Source organism: Passer montanus, unplaced genomic scaffold (assembly GCF_014805655.1).
Source record: "Passer montanus isolate IOZ18808 unplaced genomic scaffold, ASM1480565v1 scaffold43, whole genome shotgun sequence".
NCBI lineage: Eukaryota > Metazoa > Chordata > Aves > Passeriformes > Passeridae > Passer > Passer montanus.
This window is the reverse complement of record NW_024369151.1, coordinates 6,432,929-6,450,010: the sequence shown is the minus strand read 5'-3', so window position 1 is coordinate 6,450,010 and position 17,082 is coordinate 6,432,929. Positions and strand designations below refer to the sequence as shown.

Sequence of the window (17,082 nt, the reverse complement as noted above, 5' to 3'; positions counted from 1 at the left end):
AAATTAAAATATCAATCAAATGTAGTGATCCAGGTAAAAGTCTTAAGACTGCATCTTTGGTTCAATAACTGCAATTATTGTGTCACTGTTCTCAACTCGTTGAGCTCCTCAAATGAGATCAGAAATGACTACAGAAAAAAAACCCAACAACACAAAATCTCAAAAAACTCTCTCATCCACAAGACCTGAATTACATTTGAACAATGACATTTTTGTCTCCAAAACAAGTAACAGCAAAATGAAAACAAGGTTGTCAGCACTGCCAATATGAAACGTTAGCCATAAAAACTGCTACTGTAGAGTTTTCATTTGCTTTATTTACTAGAATTCTTCTTTTTTTTCAACAGAGAATCAGTCTGGAGCTTTGAAGTGTGTGAAAACGAAGTGTCAGTATCAGATGCTGGAGGAGGAAAGGCTGCTGAGCCCTGCTGAGACACTGACTGTGACACTGCAAGCCCACCGTGGGTACGGTGTTTGTTTTACACCAGGCTACGGAGCTGTCACGAGTTACACACAGGAGCACATCTCAAAGCTCTGCTTGTTTTCCACCAAGACAAGAGGAAATGGATATCCAGCAAAAGAGCACTTGGATCTACGTGAGTCCCAGCAGCTTTCTTTCATCTGCGTGGATCAGATCATACACATAAAAATTAAAATGCTGTCAAATAATGGAAAGTACTAGAACTAGTGGCAAAACTCTTCCTGTAATGTGCAACTCCGGTGCTTTACAAGTTGAAATTTCCTAAGGAAATTCCCTACAGCAATGCCTCCAATATCTTTATTGTGGAAAAGCCACTTAGGGGTACTCAAACTATGATCTCTCTTATGCAAACTCTCGGCTGAGCGTCAATGTCCTTTAAAACAATAGTTAAGAACCAAAGGAGGAGGGGTAATTTCCTCACTGGTCTGAGGTCTGTGTTTGCCCCACAGCCCATCCTGGCAGGAATCAGCCATCACAGGCATCCGAGGACTGTGGTGTGGCTGCTACCAGATGAGATGAGCTGTTAGTTATGGCCCAGCTCCTACAGGACAGATGTCCTCCCTGCAGTCCATAAGCACAGCCATCAGCCTTGCTGACAGCACCAGCAGCTGGGGAAGTGGGCAGGACACACTAAAATGCCTTTTCTCTCCTAAAACGCCCAGAACCCTTCCCACTGTCACTGCCTTCAGGGACTCTTCTGCCAGGGGTTTCAACCTGACAGCTTCTGAAGTGTTACGTTCATGTAAATAAGTAGTTTTTCTAAGAACGAATTAGTTGAGCATATTCTATGAAGTTATTTCATTTGTTTTTGCTCCTGTTCATTTATTCCAATCTGCTGCACCTTCCCTTGGAGAGGTTATTAAACGTTCTGCTAATGGGTGCCAGCACTCGTTTAATTCTTCCTAATGAATGTATGAGTGAGTAGCGGAAGCTATTATGTAGGGCTTAATAAAGGGCGGGAAGGAATTTCCTAAAATTTATTGCCACAGGCTGCTGCTTGAAGATAAAATAAATGGTAATTGCTTGGAACAGGAAAGAGGAGGATGATAAAATGTCCCCAGACATGAGGTAAAAAAAATACCAAATGCTCCGAACCAAAATCTCAAAGCCCAAAGGATCAAGAAGGCAAGATGGCCTCCTCCAGCTTCAGCTTTTTGATAATCCCTAAGACTTCTCCTTTGAATATGAATGCTGAAGCATGAACTTGATCTCAGCTGGAATGGTTATTTTATGACACAGAAAAGACATATATATAAAAAAAAGGCATTAATTCTGACTGCATCTTATGAAAATAGTATTTGTAGGAAAGAGACAATGTAGAGGAAATGGAAGGACAATGTTTCTGGACTATTGAGTCCAGCAATACAATCTTCCCTAAAATACAGGCTTTGCAGAATAAAGGAGACACACATCACATTTTGCTACTATTATGTTCTTGCTTTCCCATTGCTGTGTTGGTCAGGGTTCATGGAAGAAGAGAAATTGCTGAGACGTGAACCTGTGCATTGTTTCTTCAATTTCTGCGACTGTTTGTTAAAAGGGATAAAAATCTGCAGGCTGGATGCGAAAAAGTGTCTGAACTGGAAGTCCCAAGTGTCTGTCCTGCTCCAAAGTGCTGCAATCACACTGCCAACCTCCCAGCAAGCTCCAGGTCAGGCCTCAACAACTGGCAAGAACAAAGTGGAAATCTAAGTCCCATCCCCTGTAATTGCAATGTAGGAGTAAAACACAGGTTTTCAAAACAAAGCTTCTTGTTATAACTCACAACAGCCTCCTGTCCACATAATCCTTCAGGCTTCGCTCAGATCCAGTCACACAGATGAGTTTGGCTAAAAGCTTTGATCCATGTCATCAAGAAAGCTAAAAAGCAAGGTTCCCAAGAACAAGTCTGATTTTCTGGTTCCACTGAGCTGTTGGAGGTGGTATTTTGCACCTTAGAGACTGCAAAAGTGTTCTCTACCATCAGGCTGCTCAGGAGTTACACCAGCTTGCATGTTTAATTACAGAAGCAATGATCAATAGCTCAGGGGTCACAGGCTGTGGTGGGAGAGGAGAGCAGGGATGTCAGAGATGTCTGGATGTCACCTTATCCAAATGCCACCGGCCTTCCAAGTCCAGCTGTCCCAAAAAGGACACTGCCAATCTCTAAAGATAATCTTCCCAAATTGCACCAAGAAGGAACAAGTATAGAAAGATGCCAAAATATCAATTTGAGCAGGCAAAGCAGCCATCACCCTTTACTTAAAGTGGCAGAAAGAAAGAAATACTATTTTCAATAGCAAGCTAATATATCCAAGAACTTAAAAGCTGACCTGAGAAGAAAAACAAGATTAGGTTTGCTCTTTTTTGCCGCTTTGGGCAGACAAAGCTCCTCTCTGAAAACCACTATTTTTCATGCCAGCTTTGACCATCTTAAAACCAGGAAAAAAGAGGATAAAACCCAATTTTTCTTTCTTAAATCCTTGGCAGGTTACCTGCAGGAGCAGGCCAACAGCTTTTCCAGCAGGCAGTAAGAAATTATTACTTCCTTTCTAAACAAGGATTTCAGTTGCTCCAGCTCAACAGCAGGATTTCCATAGTCTTACACAATACAAAACAATCACTCAACCTGCAAGAGCATCCAATTTGAAAATGGACAGTTGTTTCTCCAAGAGAAAAAGCAACAATTTGATAGAGACAAGGAAAGCCAACAACAACCAACCCCAAAATAATCAAAACAAATAAAAATAAACAGCTTTAGCACACTGAAAGACAAAAGGTGTGCAGATACAAGATGAGGGTGAAATATCAGGGATACACAACACAGATTTTCAAAGGATGAAATTTGGGTGGCTATAGGATAGGCATCTACTAGAGGTGTTATCCAGGCATAGTTTAATCTTCATCCACTCCAATGAACAAATCAAACCCAAATACACATGCACAGCATTCCACGTTGGCATCAATATCTGTACAAAAGGCAGAACTTCCAATTTAAACCAGCAAACACAAATTATTCCATCTCTGACGACCTTTAAGCACTTCCACACTTTCAACCCTCTTCCCTCCTGTGAAGAAATCTTATTACTGATTTATATGGGTTATAGAGCAAGAAGTTGCAGCTTTATGATGACAAAGAACATAAAGATAAAGGATCTGGTTTTGACTTAGGAACAATCCAAGCAGGTACTTGTTAACTATCTGTGATGCTGTTCCCTGCTACAAGGAATAACAGGACTTCTCAGCACTGGTGCATCCCTGGAATCACCTACATAAACCTCAATTACCCAGCCTGAAAATATACATTTTACTTATCCAAGGACAAGCCCAGCACAGAGGAGAAATGACTGGAGAAAAATCTCAATTATTCTTTTCAACGTAACACTGATGTCAGGTGCAAAGAAAAAGCTGCTTTATTTTCCTGTATTATTTGGTCTGCTTTTAGTAGCACCTCGCTACTGTGTGCAAGGGCCAGGTGTGGGAGGAAGAGTGGAGGTGGCACAAGGAAAAGCAGGATCCAAAGTCCCTGGTGTGGTTTATCTGGTGTCACAGTAACAGGAGCTCTGTCACCCAGGCTGGCTCACAGCCCCCGCAGCAGCACAAGAACCCTGGAGGAGCCATGAACATTTCCATGGCTCTCCTCCCCATCCCTGCTAGCTGCTTTTACTTGTGCATCTCATGAAACACCCCCAGGCCATCCCCTGGCAAGGCCAGCTCCTCAAGCCAAAGCTTCATAAAACATCCCAGGTATGATGCCAGGCTAAAAGTAATTCCCTCACCTCAGCCACAAACCTTGGATGCTCAGATTGACATGTCAGCCCCTGAAATCAAGAGTCAGTGAGGGTGATTTGTACTCCAGAGGAGTCAGAACAGCACAAGGAGGTGAATTCCAACATGCCTGGCTGCTGTGGGGCTTTGTTTGGGCAGGAGCTGCATTCACACTGCTCAGCCCCACCACAACATGGAGTCAAGGTGTAGGTGCACTGACAGAACAAAAGGTCTCTCACAGACCTCTTTCTGCATCCCTTTTTTGCCTAGAGCATTGCACTCAGATTGGTTTTTTAAATAACGTTTTTGATGAGGAGAGAGGCACAAGGGGAAGCATCCAACACACTCTAATCCAATTTGTTGTACTCTAAAAGAAATCCATTTGTTCAGCTTTGCATTCAGCATCCTTGTGATAATAATTTTTAATAGCACTGCTTATTTGGATCCATTTTAAATAAATCAGAATTTGATTATATGTCAGGAGTGCACCCTGCAATTACCTTTTGAGTGTGAGCCCTCTCAGATAAGACCTTACTCTGCAGGGCTGCCCTGGATTCATCCCTTAAGGACACCTCCCCATGGCTGACCATGGATTCAAACAGAACACACTGCAGCAAGATAAAGAGAACTCCAATCCAAGTGTGACTGTGCAAGTAAAGAGGTCTTGGAGTAGAAGACAGCACCTTTACTTGCACAGGGTTAGTTTTACTCCTAAAAATTTTAGAAGTTACTACATTTTTAAAATTCAGCTGCTAGCAATTCCAATTTGAGAATCATAAAAAAGTACTGTATTAATAATTGAGATGTAAAATGCCTGTTTGATTCACTCCAGCCCTCAGTCCCCCTCCCCGAAGGGCTTGTTTGCCTTAGGGGAGCATTTCACAAGCAGCACATCAACTTTCTGAAACACGACTTCAGCAGATGAAAGCCTCATAACCACAGAAGAGCCACCTTCCTCCTAGATCTGCAATTTTAAAAACTGTGACATCCATGGAGCAATTTAAAGGTAAGACATTTCAGCCCAGCCAAGCACTTTGGCTACCACAGGGTGTAATTTCAGAGGTGGCTGATGGTGATCTCCCCATTTCAGCCACAGCATCCACCCTTTATCTGCGGGCAGACAAAGCTCTGCCACCGCTGCTGTGACTCAGGGCACTGGGGTGACGAGGCACCCCCAGCACTGGGTGATTCAAGGCTGCCCATGGCCTGAGATGTGTCTCATTCCAGGGGCTCCACATCATCCTGCTGAAGCCCACCACTTCCTAATTTGGGAATTAGGAATAATCTATGCTGCAGATGACAGAGATGTCTGAGCTGCACAGCAATGGCTCTGTCTGTGGCTTTCACCTCGATGTTTTTAATGCCTCTCTAGTTAGGCAGGACTAAATGATGTGGGCATGGCTAACACAATGCAATACTCACTTTTTTTGGGGAAAACCAGACCAAGTTAACAAATCAGAGCAAAAACACCTCACTGGATTTGTGCTACTTATTCCTATGAGCGGAATGCAAATATTTCAAGTTAACATTTCACGGTTCTTTGAATCCTTACCTGATAATGAATGCAGCACTGATCTATTTTCATTTAATGTTTTTCAAATCCTGTGTTTTTAGCCACGATTACAAAGCCATGCTGCTGCTCAGTGAAGTTCACAATTCCTCTCAGGAGAGGTCGGCTTATCAACATTGCAGCAGGTCTTCAATGAAATGTCATGCACTGCCTTTGCTTTGCAGAGGCAAAACTGCAGTCACCAACATGATTATATTAGCATTTCAAGCTAGCATTTGCCTCCAAAAATCCAACCTTTATTATTCTAATTCCTCCTTTTGCTTGGCACAAAATATTACCTACTTCAGAGGTAGCTCAGGTCATGTTGCTAACCAGCCACAGCCTTCAGGATTTGGCCCTCTCCAGACTAATTGCTGCAGCAAATCCAGAATTAACTCCCAGATTATGTCTCCAAGTTGTATTTCACAAGCACAACAACCCACACCACATCTGGTGGTGTACCTGTGGCCATGAAAAGCCTTAGTATCCCACTTTTCAGCAAGGTAAAAACCACCAGCAGTTCTCACAGTGAGGTCTAAATTAGACTGAAGTTTCCCCAACACATTTTTTTCCCAATGACATGGGATTTGAAAGGTTGAGCAACACTTACACTGTCTTATGTGATCAACTCATAACAGTAATTACTACTTAATACCTGAAACATGATAGCACCTTGACATGCACCCTCAGCGTGGGAGGCACTATTTAGACATAACAGACAATCTGCAGAGCCCAGGGAAATTACAGCTTCTACATGAACATCAACAGTATCAAATGATGGGAAGAGCTTTGTCTTCCCTCCAGTTCATTTCCTGTAAAGGACATCTATTTTCTATTAAATAGCTGCACGTTGAGAAAAAAAAATGTATATAGCAAACACATTTAGTGCAATCCATCAATAAGTCTTGTAAGAACTAATGGTTTGATTGCAGAGACTTTTAAATGCAGCTTCTTATTCATCCAGCTAAATATATTAAAGAAGAAATAACAGCTTGGCATTTATTCAAAACTTTTCATTTGAGCTTTCCTAAGTTATTTGCAAACATGAGGTGTAGCCAGACAACAATAGCTCTAATAGCTGTTCCAGTTATTCAGGCTAAAATGGGATGTAGTTTTTAAATTAACATTGTGTGTTGTCAGACTTATATCAGGAATGAAAAGAACATAGAGCCAATAAAATAATAAAAAGAAAACCCAATTCACAAATACATATTTATAGCTTAAACTATTTTGCTAGATGCACTAAATCTTCATTATTACAAAATTCTCACCCAAAAGAGATTTGAGTAAAATAGAGTATTACTAGATTACAGCTTGCTTTTGTAAGCATTGTTATGACTTCATGACAATTTAACTCCACCATTAGCTCCGTGAGAGCAATTCTGACATTCAGACAACACCAACTGTGTAAATAAGTGTCACAGGCTGAATTTGTTTCCAGATATTCCTTGAGCATCCTTGCCATAAAAAGCTCATGTTCACAAATGTTGAACTCAATGCTACAAGAGGATTTACCAAATCAATTTCTATACTAAGAGGAATCTAATATTTAATATTAATATTAGGAAAGGATTTATATTTTTTAAATGTCAGTGCAGCATAACAAAAGATGTAGGGGAACTAGACCAATTGCAGAAGACATCAATAAGTGAAAAGGAATGTAGAACTGAAAACTATTTCTTTTATTTTTTTTTTAAACAAAGAACGGGCTGAAATGGAGTTAGAGGAGATGAGGGAGCAAGATTTTCCCATTAACAGTGAAAGCAAACATCACCTACCATGCTTTTTTCATCAGCAAGCAAGTGCACAAAGATTACAGGTTCTAGTAGTATCTAAAAAGACCTGACAGCCACTATTTCTGAAATTCACAGTTGTCACTTCTGACCCTGGTTCTCCATTAAACTTTTGTTCATTTCCAAGACGATTCTCACTGCAGGGATTGTTTTAATCAGAGCAAGTTAGTGAAGAGTCACAGAAGACATCTGGTGGCCAGTGCCCCAAATGACAATTTAATTTGCTTTACACCTTTGTAATAAAGCTTAAATTTTAATGAAGTAAATAATTTTAAGCACTTCTAATTAATTAAATGATGTCATTCACAAAAAACCCAAGTGAAAACAGTTGTGTTTACTGCATAACAGCCCTGTGATAACCCTCTGTGGTCAGGCCAGGAACCGAGAGCTTGGGAACCAGGTATGTTAAATGAGGCTGAACATAACAAGCAGCCTTTGAATTTGGGCAGCTTGAACACAAACGACAGAGCAAACATTTCCTGAAAGCCCAAAGAATTTCCTATTTAAAGTTTCCATGTCCTTATCCCACCACCATTCACACATTCAGCCTGTGGAAAAACAGCCTTGTTTATTCTGGGAACACACAGACACAAAAAAAGCCATGAATTAGCCATCAGTTCCCCAGGTGTGGAGCACAGGAGATAGCTCACTGGGGTCACTACAGGACCTGACAGAGCCCACGTGGGTGTGTTTTGGATTCTGGATGTGCAGAGCAAGTGAAATTTCCTCCTCTGCAGCGTCAGGAACATGCCCAGGTCACTCTGTGCTTCCAGCAGAGATGGACATTGGACAGGGAACAAACAGCAGGGCAGACAACGGGGGAATCCTGTCCTCCAGCAAGCCTTGCCGTCCAAAACCCAGGCATTCAACAGGCAGCAGAGTATGTAATTCAATATAGTCTTCATCACACATTATTCCCAGTTTCTGAGGCCATCACTCCCTCTTTGATGCAAATGTGGAGTGCAAACCACAGCAGAGGAAGGTCCAGCCTTTTACTATTTCATGAGCTCTAAGGAGAGACTGGAGCAAATAACATTTGCTACTGCTCAGACAGCACTTCAAAGGAGGAATCTACAGAGAGGCAGACTGGACACAGCTCAGGCCCTGGGAAGATGTGGCAGGAATAAGGTAGGAAGTGAAGTCAGCCAAAATGATAAATGCACCAGAATGCCTTAGAAAAGCAGCACTAATGGATAAGCAGCTTCTCAAGGCAGGCAACATGTAGCAATATTGATTCTTTAATACACACAATGAAACCAAAGTCTTAATGATTAATAATCTGTTGTGAAACTCTATTCATTAGGTAAAAACAGTGCTCAGAAATGACACAACATAAATCAGGCAGTCTCCTCACTCATGAAAGAATGATGAGCTTGCTCGCATCCATGTAAATTAGCAGCAATCACTCTGCATAAAAGCAAGCTCCTGCTTTTCACAACCCAGCTGGTAACAGCCAGGAAAAAATGCTGGCGAAAAATAAAATACACATGAAAAAAACCCTAAATCTAATTTCAACACTAATTTCAGAAAGTACTTAAGCAAAAATTAAAGCAAGCTGGTATTCGGGACACACAAGGAAATGTGTAGAAAGGGACTCCTCCCAGAGCACAACACACCATTTTAGTAGAATTATATCAAATTTTGCCACAAGCATGATGAAACTTCCAGCAATCTCACAAAAAATTATGCTTAATATCTAAGTGCAACACTGGCATTAAACACAGAAGTTTAAAGACCAGAGTTAGGAACTAACTAAGAACTAATTTAGTTAAGAACTAAGGAAAGACATTGCCTTAGGCAGCTTTACTCACTAAAATTGAATGTTCATTACCTTTTTGCCCAAGAATCCTCCTTAAACCAATTAAATGGACACTCTGGCAAGCAGATTAATAACTTCTACAGACTGTTTCGATTGATCTTCAATCAACATCGAGCAGAGTAAGAGCTGACTGATAAGAGAGTCACAGAAGCAAAGAAGCAAGAATCCCTCTCCTGGTGAAGCTGCTCTGGATGTTCCTACAGCAAAGGACTTCTGGGATTCACAACAGACCTTTTATAGGGAGACTAACTCGTTCTCACAGGAATGGCACAGCCTGGCTGAACTGACAGAACGCTGCTGGGTGCAGACACTGCAGAGAGAAGGCAGCCCCTTCCCCCTGCCAAAGAAAAAGGAAAGCAAAATCTGTATTTTTCTATCTGCAAAAATACTCCGGATCACTAGTGTTTCAAGCACTTCCTTCAGTCTTTGTAAATGGAAATCAGAGTGTTTTATACAGCTGAAAGAGATGGCACCTGTAACACCCAGTGACCACCCACACAGTACCACAGCCACCCAGGTTTTAAACTCTACAGGGTGGATCAAGCACACTGAGGGAGCTGCTGGAGATGCTGAAACACTCCAAACAGCCCAAAACCCACGGCAGGTGCTCTGAACCTTTACTGAACACAACACTGGTGTCAGCTGGGTGTTAAGAGCTGCACTAACTCCTGCAGCTCTGCATCCCCACTGCTAAGAGCACTCCTCACTTGGCACCTGCCAAGGCTCTGCTTACAGTCCCATCCACACCAGGGCTGTCAAAGCACTCTCCCAGCCATTTCTTGTCTGCTTTATCACAGTTCCTACAAGCACAGCTGGAAACACACCCCTGTTGCTCCAAGGCACAACCCAACAGCATCACCACCCTAGTGACAGTGACCCAAGACTTTCCAAGGCCATTTTCACCTTTCTGCACCCTCATGATTTGCCACAGAGTCTGACACTGAGAACACCAGGGATGAAACTCAGGACTCTCAACTCTCAGCAACAGGACTTTGTCAGCTCCTCACTTTCAAGCTTCAGATTTAAACTTTACAATGCAAAATACTGAGAGTTTGATGGTGCATGTTGAAGTGTGCTGAAAGAGATGATCGCCTACAAGGGAAGATTTCTGTGCTAATACCCTGTAGCCTTCTCTTGCCTCCCTGATTTCCTACCACAGCCTCCCTATTAAAATTTGTAAATAAGAATGCAGAACTAGCATAATCTGTTAATGAAAGTCTGGCATATGAGCAACCACTACCTATTTGTCATGAAGGAGATAAACTGCTTAAACATGGCAAGTTATCAAAGATTAGTCAGTGCACAGAACTGCTTTTGCCCAGGAAAGGGATTAGCCTTTCCCCATCATCATCATCATCCACCTCAGCCTGTGGAAAAGCAGTTTAAAAAGTCTTAGGTCTCCTTCCATACATATCCCATCCATAGATCAAGTTTTGTGGAAGAGCTTCTTAGCATAACCTAGTAGTATTTGATAATTGGAGCAAGAAAAAATACAGCAAGTGGTTTTTATGATGAAAAGGGATACAGTCAGAGGCAGTAAACAAATCTGCATTCAGCATGCAGCAGATGTCAGCATTAACCAGGCTAATACTGAGGCACAGGGAAGTTGGATTCATAAGCAATGATCCCAAAAGCTGGAGATAAGTCTCTCCTAATAGAGATGGAAATTGAAATTTGGAAGCTGCCAAATCTCCAGCCTGACAACAAAGAAAGTTTTGTCAGTTCAGAATGAAAACCTGAAATAGTGAAGGCAGACTCGAAAAAATGGCTTCCAATTAGGCCAGTGCTAATGATCCAATTTCAGGTGAATGGTCTAAAGTGGAGTCAGGAGTAGTTAAGCAGTTTCTTTGAAGTCTCAGGTTTTGCAGTTGGTGAAGCAGAGACAGAGTATAAAAATTCCCTGAGGTACAATGGAAAGAGATAAATGCAGGGGTTTTAAGTACATGGGTTTGAAGAAACAGTTCTAGTATGGAAGGAGTCTCATTTAAATCATTTCCATGTATGGGCAATTGACTATCTAATAAATGTATATTGCATATAAGGAAGACATATTGAGCTTCCCTGTAGGATAAAGGATAATGAGTACAAAAATCAGACCTTGAAGATCATTTTGTTCCAAAACCCTGCCATGGGCAGGGACACCTTCCACTACCCCAGGTTGCTCCAAGCCCTGTCCAACCTGGCCTTGGGACACTTCAGGGATCCAGGGGCAGCCACAGCTTCTTTGGGAACCTGTGCCACCCTCACGGGAAGGATTTATTCTGTCTATCTCACCTACCCTCAGTCTGAAGCCATTCCCTGTGTCCTGTCACTCCAGACCCTTGTCCAAAGTCCCTCTCCAGCTCTCTTGGAGCCAGTTTAGGCACTGGGAGGAGCTCTGAGCTCTCCCTGGAGCCTCCTCTGAGCTGAACACCCCCAGCTCTCCCAGCAGTCTCCAGAGCCCTTGGGGCTCTCCATGGCTTCTCTGGACTCTTTCCAACAGCTCCATGTCCTTTCCATGCTGGAGACTGCACTGCAGGTGGGGTCTCACACAGTGGAGTAGAGGGGGGAGAATCATCCTCCTGCCCTGCTGCCCACACTGTGGGATGAGCCCAGGATATGCTTAGAACTGATTATAATGTAATTTATTCATGTTCACAATTGAAGTACTTGAAACATGAAACTTAACAGCATAAAACAAGATGGATTATTAAACATATAGACCCTTAAAACTTATTTTTAATCGATAAGGTAGGAAATGGTACTTTTAATTGTTGGGATTTTTCCTCACAGTGAACTGTATAGGGCACATCTCCAACTGGCAGCTGTGGCAAGCTGGTGCTATAGATCCATTTTGCACAATTGCTCCCTAATTAAAGCAGTAAAACTTTCAGCACCCTTGTAAGAAAAAGAATTCAGATCTAATATGACAGAGACTGTAGTTGGCTGACTTCAGCTATATTCAGCATTAAATGTTTAAGAAAAATGGATCCAGTTCTGCAGTTTATCTCTCTTTACAGTGAGGTAAACAGCTCATTTAAGCTTCCCTATCACTCACTTGCTGCAAGAGAAACCAAGACCACATTTTATCACTATGAAAGACTATGAAAAGACCATTTTTGTTATCAATCTCTTCCTCATCTCAGCATCACGTATGCAATGATTAGAGTTCATTTTTTGAGCCTTCAAGTGCTGCTTTTGCTTGGAGATACTGTTCTACCAACATGCTTCAGGGGATCTGCTCATCATTCAGCACAGCAACACCTCCACAAGTCAGTCAGGGAAGGTGTGGTGCTTGCCAGAGACTCCAGTCAGCTCCTGCCAACTCTGGGATCACAGCTGAGCCCTCTAAGAACACACCTTCCCTTTCAGAAAGTTTGAGTTTTGGTGAAATTAACATTGTGGAAAGGCTCAAGATACACTAGTGTGCAAATTTCAAGGTGCACTGACAGAGTTTTGCCCCTTAACTGTCTACTGGACACACTTTTTTCTCAGCTGGATATCCCCAAAAAGCAGTGACCATAGACTCAACTCTCACCAAGAAAAGCAGAGAGAAAGAAGCAAAGTTTGCCTTTATAATTCCTCTCAAGTTCAAGCTTGCAAGCAAATTTGTGAGCTGGAGTAATCTGCATCAGGGTGAAATTTGTAAAATCCCAGCAAGGGCTACTCTGCTGCCCAGGGTAACGACACGAGCATGAACTCCAGCTTGTAAAACACCCTCCGTGGGGAAAGTAACAGCACAAAGAGAGAAATCTATGGGCAAGTTTTGGGCTTCTTTTTTCCCCTTAAGGCACTCCTCAATTGTCAGCTCATGACAAAATTTAGAGCCTTTCTGCATTATTCTCACAGAACATTTGAGCAGCAGCAGGGCTGATTTCTGGCCAGTTGCCTCCCTGGCTTTTCAGAAGCCTCTCGATGTGTTGCTCTGGGTGCTACGGAGAGCGCGACGATCGAAAAACTGAATTACTTTGCTGAAAGTTATTTTGCCTTGCACTGTTAGTATCTGATAATATTCACTAACACTTTCAGCCAAAATCTGGTACCACTGAAGCAATCCAGATCCTCCACAAAGTGCCTGCTGTATGAGCCTCAGTAGAACTTTGCAGGTAATGGTCCCACCAAACCAGGATCGTGAATACTTCTATAAAAACAACACTAAAAGGAAAGTCCAGCCACCAAAAGTTCCACCTCTTTTGTTTGTTTTATCATGGGCTTTAATATACAAGAACTTCAGACAAGTACATTTAAGAATTCACCTGTCTCTAGGGGGTTAAGTGGCCCACCATGGAATTTCTCCTTAAGCATTTCTTAGTTATGAAAAGCCAGAAACACAATTTTCCTGGGACAAACCAGTTCCCACAGTGCAACAGAGAAACCAGATACAGTGTCTGGTATTTAGAAGAAACTGTGTAATGACATACTGAAAGGGAAACATGCTAATATTTAAACCCTGAAAAAACACCAATCTTATTTTTATGAACTACAGCCCATGGCAAAATAACTCAATAGGACTGAAGGCATTAAATACCAATCTGTTCATTAATTATAAAGTATGTCAGTCTATGTATTTCAAAGGCAAATTACTGAAAGGATAAGGAAGAACTTTCTAAAACAAACTTGGTTCCCCCTTAATTTGTCCAGATTTTTAATGTGGCATTTTTCAGGACAGGAGCAGCCCAAACACAGAAGACAACGAACAACAGTGGTACTGCCTTCTACTGCCAGGACCTGGAAGCACCTTTTCATCCATTCAAAGGAAGAAACTTTTCCTCATGTGTATAAGCGAGGCTGATCTTTTGCAGTTCTCTTAACAGATGTCCTAGCCCTGATGTCCTCTTTCAAGTTTATTCTTTTCTAAATCAAGACACCAAGGTCTCTCGTGGACATATGGCACACGGACATTAGAGATTCCATTTTTGCTCGTGAATGTGCTGGGTTCTGCTGACCTCAGGTCACACTGGCAAGAAGTTACCATCTGCCTATTGCTGTTAGATGATCAAAAAAGAATGTTTCTGGCTTTTCTGCCACAGCAAAACACCAAAGGGACTAAGAATATTGTATTGCTTGCAGCAAGTGCTCTGGCTGTATCTCACCTGACCTTGAAACTCTGTCCAAAGTAGTAAAAGCAGGAACCAAACTGGGGGTGGAGGAGTGGGTATATCACAGGACTGGAAGCAAGGAAAAATCCAGCAGCAGGTTTAACATCAGAGGGCCAAGTTAGCCCTGATATTCTCTAACCTTCCCTTAATTAAATCAAGTTTCTTCAGTGCACAAGCATTGTATGGGAAAATAAAACACTGAAGTAACTCAAAACAGTATTTCAGCAGGGCAGTACAAACGTGGGATCTCTGTGTTTGCTGAACACTGCAGAGAATTCCTTGGACCCTTCCAGAAATACAGAATGAGAAAAAGCTAGAAAGCACAGCCCTTAAAAAATAAGAAAAAACTTTTCCTCTAACTAGATTGTGTTCTCAGACACAGCAAATATTTCAAATTTTAGTTCTATGAAGATTACAGATGCAGTTTTGTTTTATGCACAGATAAACTTCCTCTACAGGATGAAACTGTTGCAGAAGCTTTGTCAAAATCACTTTCTCCAGCCAAAGACAGCAGCCAGCAGCACGTCATCTCAAAGAACATTAGAATTTTTAAAGTGTTGTGCAAAAGCAAGGATTGCTCCAAAGTTTAAGCAAAACCAATGCATTTCTGCACCTCACTTCTGTAGAGATGCCTTCAGTTTACAGTTTCTTTGGTTTGGGGTGGGGGGGGTTGTTTGGTTGTTTTTTGTTGTTTAAGGAAGAATTTGATGCAGTCACCAAATCTACCTCTGAGTCCTACTGAGTTTTTCATTTGGCTTCTTTCCTGAGATTCTGAACTCCCCCCACACTTTGCAGAAGGCCAGCAAGTGACAGGGTTACTCTGCCCCAAACTTCTGGCCTCTAGCACTTCAATCCATCACAGCACAGGATGAGGGTTTAACCAGCTATGAGCAACCACTGAGCAAAGGTGTTCCAAATGCACCAAGAAACTCTTTTCATAACAGCAGTAAGTTCACAAACTTCCCAGAACAAGGGGTTTTTTTCCCTTCCAAGTAGTAAAGTCCCTTTGGTAAAGATAATTAAAGAACACCTGTTACTGATCACAGCATCACCACTGGCTGAGGCTGGTCTGTGTGATGACACAGACAACTCAAAAAGTATCAAACACTTTCCCAGACTGCAAACCAGAAAATAACCAAGCCAGAAATGAGAAACTTGTACAGTGTTAAAAAGTTACTTCCTTGCATTTCACCTTTAGCTGTACAATAACCTCTCCCCAGGTTTCAAGCAATCTGACCCAAGTATTTTCTTAATAAACAAATCACAGAAGATTTGCATTAAGCAGCAAGGGAAAGAAAACAAGACTTCCATAAAGTACTTATCTGTATCTGCTCCATGGTCTTGAATAAATCCATATTGTACCTAGCTCAGCAAACCAAAATTAAACCAAATACCAATAGAAACTTCTCACCATGTTCCACGAAGACGTTGCAGTGTGGGCCCGCATGCCTCGATGACTCCTTCTTCCCTGCTCCTTTGATGAAGTGCAGGGCAGGCAGACTTGGCCTCCTTTGGTCCCCAAGAACTTTTCCAGGCTGCTGCCCCATAAAGTAACTATGGGCAGCCTTTCCCAGGACAAAAAGTTTTCGAAGAAGTCTGTGATCCCTGATCTTCCAGGCTGGGAAGGAGTTTTGAGGGAGAAGGTATTTGGGTGGGTGCACTGGCTGCACTCACAGTGGGATAAAGTCACTTGAGGTGAAGAATTAAGACAAATTCCTCCAATGCTCCTGAAGACAGCAAGAAGGCTCCTTAGGTGACTTTATGCAAAAAAAAAAAGAAAACGAACAAACAAAATGAACGAGTAAAAGTTCCAACCGCTCAGCAATGGCCACGCATTACCAAAGTTTCAGGTTGCCATATGTAGTGTGTCTTCCACCGGGTAAAGGAGAATTAGTTCATCTCACAAGCAAGAAACCACACATGGGCTCACCCAGGGCAGGAAACAGCCATTCCCACCACAACTACTGTCAAGGTTTCTTTTTTTTTTCCTCCTTTTCTTTTGCATAGCATTGAGTTAGCAAAGGCCAAAGAGCCACGGAGATTCGGCTTCGAGCACCGCTGAAGCCCGGCAGGCTCAGGTGCGCCGGAACCATGGCAGCTCTCCAGGCGAAGCAGCAGCTCCGGGCACGCTCCTGGGCTGCAGGGATGGGACGGGGGCTCCTCGGTCACCGGGCTTCGGCTCCTTCCACCGCCGCTACCTCGGGGCCGGGGGGCCCGGCGGGGCCATGGCGGCGTCGGAGCAGCGCTGGGGCGGCCGGGCCGGCGCGCGGGCGGTCACATCCCCTTCCGGCCCCTCCTCCTCCGCCGCCCCCGCCTCCCGCCCGATCCCGGCCCCGCTGCCGGCTCCGGGGACCGGCCGGGCGGGGAAGGACAGCGGGCGGTCCCGGGAGAAGCCTCTGAGAAAGTGGCCGGGATCCTCCCTTTACGCGGCCCCGGTGCTGTGGCCCAGAAGGGAAGAGATGGGCAGGGAGCGGCTGGAGAGGCTCCTGTGGGAGCACGCAGGGGATTTGGGGCTGAGCAGCTCTCTGGTGAGGAGACGCTGCGGGAGCTGGGCCGGGTCAGTCTGGAGAAGGGATCTCAGCAGTCCATGTCAGTGTCTCCCCGGTGCCAGACTG

At 43.1% G+C, this 17,082-nt stretch overlaps 1 protein-coding gene across 2 annotated transcripts in view; it reads right to left on the bottom strand.

Annotated features, from left to right (window-relative positions):
• The window catches only part of ABL1 (ABL proto-oncogene 1, non-receptor tyrosine kinase), a 77,860-nt gene extending 61,133 nt beyond the window's left edge, over window positions 1-16,727 (bottom strand). For both annotated transcript variants that reach the window (XM_039720028.1, XM_039720029.1), the window contains exon 1: window positions 15,879-16,727. In XM_039720028.1, coding sequence (XP_039575962.1) covers window positions 15,879-16,014 — 136 coding nt within the window. In that variant the 5' untranslated portion in view covers window positions 16,015-16,727. The remainder of the gene's footprint in view (window positions 1-15,878) is intronic.
• Between the last annotated feature and the right edge of the window lie 355 nt (window positions 16,728-17,082).